Source organism: Glycine max, chromosome 5 (assembly GCF_000004515.6).
Source record: "Glycine max cultivar Williams 82 chromosome 5, Glycine_max_v4.0, whole genome shotgun sequence".
Lineage (NCBI taxonomy): Eukaryota > Viridiplantae > Streptophyta > Magnoliopsida > Fabales > Fabaceae > Glycine > Glycine max.
Genome location: NC_038241.2, coordinates 4768721 through 4775859, shown reverse-complemented (window position 1 = coordinate 4775859; position 7139 = coordinate 4768721). Strand labels below are relative to the sequence as shown.

General features: G+C 35.0%; 1 protein-coding gene across 1 annotated transcript; it reads right to left on the bottom strand.

Annotated features, from left to right (window-relative positions):
* Nucleotides 1-2342: 2342 nt before the first annotated feature.
* On the bottom strand, nt 2343-5802 carry MYBJ1 (protein ODORANT1-like). Its single transcript, NM_001254158.3, has 2 exons — nt 5481-5802; nt 2343-3297 (listed from the first exon to the last, which is right to left on the bottom strand). Exons 1-2 carry the CDS (start codon nt 5741-5743, stop codon nt 2745-2747), a joined length of 816 nt encoding a protein of 271 aa, NP_001241087.1. The 5' UTR covers nt 5744-5802; the 3' UTR covers nt 2343-2744.
* Between the last annotated feature and the right edge of the window lie 1337 nt (nt 5803-7139).

Genomic DNA, 7139 nt, shown 5'->3' with positions numbered 1-7139 from the left:
ACTAGTGTGTGGTTTATCTTGTCATGTACTCTTAGGCGCCCGACGTGATTTTTCACTGACATGGTACCACATTGCATATAGGATTGAGTCTTAGTGTATTTGTTGCATAACGCTTGTGTATTGATCGATATGAATTGATTGACTTGGTGATATTGTGTTTTGATCCTTGAGTACGTGAATGTTGTGAAAATGAATGAGATATGTTGTGTTGTGATGTGATGTTGGACGACAAAATGATGAAATGACGTTAGCTATGTTTAAGTAAGTTTTATTTTGTTTATATGATATTTATACCTACATGTTATCTTGTTTCTCTCTATTAGTTAAGAATGTGATAACTCACTCCCTGTGTGTTATTTGTGTTTGGATCTTGTGATGATCTTGAACTTTGTGTTTATGGGAGCAGATGACTAGGTGGATTACTTTAAGGTATTTTGTGCTGAAGGACGTCGGGACACAATACTATGATAGGATGTGACATTGAGACATAAGTTTCTATATTAATTGCATGATGTTAGTCTATTTTATTTTACCTCACTGATTTAACAAAACATTTTATTAATTTTGACGGCCTTGTTTTGAGCTGAATATATTTTTAATAAATTTTATTTAGTAATAATGAAGTGAATGTGAATATTTTATCTATGTGTATTTATTTATCATATATATATATATATATATATATATATATATATATATATATCGGGGCAGAGGATGTCACATTAGACACTAATAATCAACTGGAACAACAAAACACAATCCTTGTGGGTGTTAGACTATGGTGTGAGTTACTTATCCTATTGTTTTCTTTTGGGAGTGTTATGATGACCACCACTAAGAACTTGTGCTTATGGGGACATATCTGGTCCAGGGGTATATCATGATTCGGAATGGCCCTTAAATAGCATTTACCGAGTGTGCAGACACCGTGCTTCTAGTGTATCGTTTTTAGTTTATGTTCATGAGCTCAAATAATGATAAAGTGGAAAACGTATAAATAGAAAAAACTTTTTCCATCTACAATTAATGTGGTCTCCATTAAGATTTCATTTCAGTTTAATTTGTCAAAAGCTAGCTAATTCGGGCGTTTATTTGTTGCCACATACATTACATCACAATTCACAATCACTAAATGAAAAAAAGAAGAAGATGATTTCTCCATCATTCCAGGAATATGTTCAAGCCATTTGATGAGTGGCTATGAAGATAAATTGTAGAAATATTATTGGTGTTTTGGACAGAGACATGATTTCAAGAGGCTCATGAGTGGTGCTCAAAATGAACCAAGTTGAGTTGAACATTATTTGATTCAACTCAATTCGAATTTGTTGAATTTGTAACTTGATTTAAGTTTGGTATGAAATTTTATTTTTAAGTTGAACTTATTTTGATTTAAATTTGTGAACAACTCGATTTGATATAAAAAAGTATGATTACTTAAAAAAAACTCAAACAATCATGTACTGATAATATTTGTTTCACAAAGATGGACATGATATTTTTAAACTGGAATGTATAGCAGCATTTTTTGCCATTAAATATATAATTCTCCTTTGATGTGATGAAAGCTTTGACAGATGATGTTAGACAGGAAAATGATACTGGAGTTGAACTAAAAAAAGGCTGGGTGTGGGGGAGAGTCACACAGCAAAAGTAAAGGAATTATTGTACAGACACAATAAACAGTAAAGATTCTGAGTACATAGTCTACGTAACCAAATTTGATATTATTTAATTGTAAGTTATTATTTATAATAAATTTATTAATTTTTATAATATTTATCTTAAAATCGTATTAATAGTCATTTTTTATTTTAGCCTGTCAATATTAATTTATTAACCATTAATTTTTTTATTGATGGAGATTCAAATTTAAGATTTTTTTTCTTTTAATTATTAAATCAATCTTACAACTTCTGTAACTATTATTTAACTATTATGTTATTTCCATTGATTGACGATATAAAATATTTTACACTTTATCAGTAATTAGTCTCAAAGATTAATGTGTCTTATCACTATATAAATGCCAAATTATTATAAGATAAAACTCAGAATCTTTAAATGTTTTATTTGTTAATTCTTAATTAAAGTGGGACTTTCACCTTGATAATACTGTAGAATTATATCAAAACAAACTCATATTGATAGAAAAACCACACTAAAATCACGTGGAATTCTTCCATGCCACTTATTATCCCACCTTCTGGCTCAAAGCTAAGTTCGTGGTTATTAATAATCTCTTCCTCTCACTTCTGACTTCTCTTTCGTCTACGTCTCTATCCATCTATCTCTAATGTGACAGTAAAACAGGAAACGAGAGAATACAACTGAACTTGTAATCACAAAAGATTTTACCATTATTTTCAAAGTAGACTTCTATGTACAATATGTTTCCGCACTCACTAGACATTTCCCATTTGTTATGTCCCTACCGTACACATAATACAGCATTTAATTAGAAGAAGAAAGTACGTACGTACTGTGGCATTTTGATGATTTGATTTTGCTTTGCTATCAATTTTTTGGTTTGGTTGGCGAGGAGGAACCTCACAAGAGGAAACGTTCACCTTCCACCTTCCGAGAGAACACTTTGTAAAATACTAGGTAGATAAAATTCAACACCAAGAACCTAAATTTGAGCCCGTGGTTTTTTGTCACGCTTATAGATTTGATATCTTACCCTGAATTTTTCTTTCATAGACAATTAAATTCCCTTCACCAGATGTACTACTGCATGCGTGCTAATGCCCCTCTTCTTTCATTCCTACAGTTTGCAGTGCATTTGCCTCTATCTCGTTAAACCCAAAATCATGAATACCAAAGTCTTGACAGTCCAATAACCAAGCGCAATTTTCCTCCCAAGATGGTAACAAACTCATGTTATTGTTAGTGTTCTCTAGGTTAGGTGTTGTGTCCCATAATGCTTCCACAAGAGGAGTTTCATCCAGCCACATGCTGTTTAACAGAGAGTCATCACTGCAAATGCTTTCTAGCAAAAGTGAATCATCCCCAGAAGAATTTTCAGCTTGTGATGAACTTGAATTCTCCTCCGAGTTGAGAAGAACCCCATTAGTTTCCTTTACCTGATCATCAAGGTTATTTCCAGGTTGTGGCAAATGCTCTGCAGGGGAGGATGAACTATCCTGAGAAGATGCTGCAGCTTGTTTATTGAGAGGTTCGTGAGTAACTGGATCGATACCCATCTTAAGGAGTTTTTTCTTGATATGGGTGTTCCAGTGATTTTTAATCTCATTGTCCGTTCTTCCAGGTAACCTGGCAGCAATCTTGGACCACCTGAGACACCAACCAACCATATATATCAAAGACCATTATACACATAAGTTGATGTGGATGTCTTTCTTGGTCACAAAGACATGTACCAATCATATCAAACATGTAATAGCTTTAGGTAATACTAACATCTTCAACTGAATTATCATTCTTTATCTTGTAACTAACGATATTTTTTAGGCTTAAATAGATACATACTCAAATTTTATGTTTGATTTCTGATAAAAAAAAATTTTGAATTGATTGTCTGATAGTTGAAAACTTTTATTCTAGACTCCTATCGTCAGTCAAATGATGAGGTGTCTGTTTATTTCAAAAACCGTCAATGTTTATTTCAACATCAAATTAAAATTTTTGAAAGGTTAAAAAATTCACGTAAAAAATAAATAAAACTATTTTGAAAGAGATGGGAGAATACAAAAATTTTAAGAATAAACGATGAATCGAAATTTAAATCAAGAAATTAGGTCAGCATTTACCTTTCGTTTGAGCCCTTGCACGCAAGAGACAAGGGAGTTAAGATGGTTGATGACATCGTCGGGGGACAGGTCAGTGGAGGCGGGGAAGGTTCAGAGACTCCGTCAGTTGGGGAGGGTTCGATGACAGAGGCTACGTGGGGTTGGTTGTGGCGGCGATTGAGGTTCCGACGGCTTCGGTGACATCGAAGATGACAGCGAACATCGCCTTCTCGACGGCGCGGTGGTTGACATGGAGGGTTTTCTTGTAGTGCTCAAAAGGGACCCTGGGTCGCCAACGGCGACCACAACCTCCCTTTGCACCTTCCTTTCCTGCCTTGACCTTCAAGGCCCTGGCCCTCAAACACCCCCCCCCCCCCCCCCTCTCGCCGTTTTCATTCCCAACTCCTCTTTCAGATTGGATTTTCCTTCGAGGAGTAAGGGTGGGGGTTGCATCATTGGCGTAGCATCAACGATTTCCAAATCTCGAAGGTCTCCACAAACCTCCCCCTCCAGTGTTTTCGCCCACGTTGGTGTTTCGATTGGGGTTTGTTAAGGTGAAGTGCGGGATTGTGACTTTGGAGGAGTGAAATAATGATTTGGGTGAAGGAAGGTGGCACACCAGTGTGTCAGTCTATTGATTAATTTTGGGAGATCTGTTCATTATAATTTAATAATACTAATTTTTAAATTATTTTTTTTTATGAGTTTTTAATTAATCCACTACAAAAGCATTCACTCTAAAGACATTCAAGAAAGATGATGAAACAAGAAAGGAATAGACCAAAGAGTTTATGAGAATAACTATGGGGATGTTTGCATGATAGGAGAAAGAAAAAGAAGAGGATGAAAAAGAGAAAAGGAAAAAAGAAAAATAAGAGAAAGAAAGAGATTTATTTTAAATTTAATTTTAAAATAAATACGATAATTTTTTAGTTGTGACAAATCACATTATTTTATATTTAACGAATATATTATCATTTAACTAAGGACAAAAATTTAAAACAAAATTTTTCAAATATCAAAAAATCGATTCAAATAAAAAACTTATAAAAAATCAAATACAAAATTTTGGTGTATATAAGGATAAAAAACATAAGCGTATTTTTTATTACTCTTCAACAAATATCAGTTCCCAATGATGTGGAGTAACATTTGAGCTTGAATGTAATTAGGCAGGTCAATGGAGTTCTGCCCTTTCAAATATATACATACCATTTGGTATGCATGTATGAAAAATTCACATACGCAAAGTAAATAGTGGATGAGAATTTGAGAACAGATAGGATACTCCTCCTATCTTGAAATTTATAAATATATGTTAATATATCTACTAGTAAACCAGACAAGTATTCAATTGCTTCAGCCTCAAGTAACCTTTGTTTCAAACATGGTTTTAAATGCGTTACCTTCTTCAACATTATTAATGTTTTAGACTTGAAGTCACATTATCTAAGGGCTAAGCTCCTTCCAATATAATTTTGGAAAGACCAAACTAACGAGCAGGGATCATTAATTGTTGAACATAGGATTAGGACGAACAAACCCACGGTAATTATTGTGTGAATACATGGTCTACAGCAGGCACGGACACTTACAAGTCCAAGATGTACTAAAATAATAAATAACAAAAAAAATCAGTTTTTCATACTTATAAAAACTGTGTTCATGAAAGAATTGTTCACAAAAAGAAGGCAATGCATGTAGCTAAGCTTGCGAAGAACAAAAAACCTGTTGCCAAGACGGGCATGGAGATCAATAACAAGTTGCTCCTCTGCCTCTGTGAGGAGCCCTCTCTTCAAGTCTGGGCGAAGATAATTCGTCCAACGAAGGCGACAACTCTTGCCACAGCGCCTGAGGCCAGCAAGCTTTGGCACGGCACGCCAACAGCACTGGCCATTGGTGAGAATGAATTTGATGAGCTTCTTGTCTTCCTCAGCAGTCCATGGACCTTTCTTCACCCCAAGTTTGTCACAGCAGGGTTGCCTTCCCATAGCACTAACACAAAACTGCAAAAGTCTTACCAACACTAGCTTGTAATGAGTAATGACCCAAAAAACCCCACACCCCACCCACCTTTATATAAAGCCCTCTCCTTTTCTTGCCTAAATTATTAATTACATATATATGCAATAAAATCATGCATCAAGAGAATTTTTTTAAAAAAGGGGGTATCAGGAGGCAGGGATAAACAGAAGAAGGTTGGGGGCTCCACCATGGGTTGTGAAAGGTACGTGGGAACTAATATGGGTTTTTCTGGTGTTTTTAGCTACACAAAATGTGTGACGCTGAAAGATGGGTGACCCAAAGGCAGAACTATATGTAAGCACCCCAAAGAAGTATAAAAATTTTATGTGCAAAATAATTATACTTTTTAAAATTTTCCATTACGAAATGTGCAAAATGCACTGCCCTGATTTCACTCTTACTCCACCATTTCGTCATCACCACGTTTACGTGACCACTTGGCTTTTCAGGTTATGGTACGGTGAGGGCGATTGCTATAAGTCCTGAAACTCTATTTCTTTGATGTGCTCCAAGAAAACTGATCCAACGCTGCAAAATCATCACATCAAATAGAGACAACTAGGTGTCCTTGATTCAAAAGAGCTCATAGACATTCCTGATATACAAGATTGGACAACGATCTCTAGAGATTCCAAAGCCATAACTTTGTAATTTTCTCCCTCTTTTCCACCTTGCAAGTTATAACTCCCACCTCGCTTGTGTCCATGAACTGGCTATCATTAATGCAAGTTGTGGAAATTTTACTGAGACAAACGTATGTGCGAAACCAATTGTGGAAAGAGTCCAATTTAGCCACGACTTTAGCACGTTTGGACTTTGGAAGGATGACTAAAGGTGCTCGAGAATAAATGGTTACGATTATTTTCACTAGTCATAACTACGAAGAGGATATTCTTGCAGATATGTTAAAAGGGGTTGATATTGACGCCCTAATGAGAAAGCATTGACGTATTTAGGTAATGTTCAGTTGCAGCATATGCTAGTTGAAGCAAAATGCAAAAGATAAGGAACCTGGTAAAATCTTAAATGGAATAATGCTGTATCAATACTTATTTTCTTTCAAGATTTCAAAGTTTGGGTCAAGTACTTGCATGTGCTCATATATTTGTTGTTTTGTTATTTTACAGGAATTAACCTTGTTTTAGTTGGATAAAACTATTATGAACCATAAAATTTTCTTTCAGAGTATTTATCATTAGATACCAAAAACTTGAATATGAAACTACTAATTAAGCTAAAATCACCTCATATTAATTAAACCACGTGTTCGTCGAACATAATACATATATAGCGGGTGCTTAAAGCATATTTGGGAATAAACAATCAAATGTGCATAGAGCCACGGACAACAGAGGAAGGAAA

What these genes read in the sequence shown, in the direction of transcription:
- MYBJ1 (NM_001254158.3), bottom strand. Translation starts at nt 5,743, where the DNA reads ATGGGAAGGCAACCCTGCTGTGACAAACTTGGGGTGAAGAAAGGTCCA. An exon ending in CATGCCCGTCTTGGCAACAG is followed by an intron (nt 3,298 to 5,480) that starts GTTTTTTGTTCT and finishes TTGGTGTCTCAG; the next exon opens with GTGGTCCAAGATTGCTGCCA.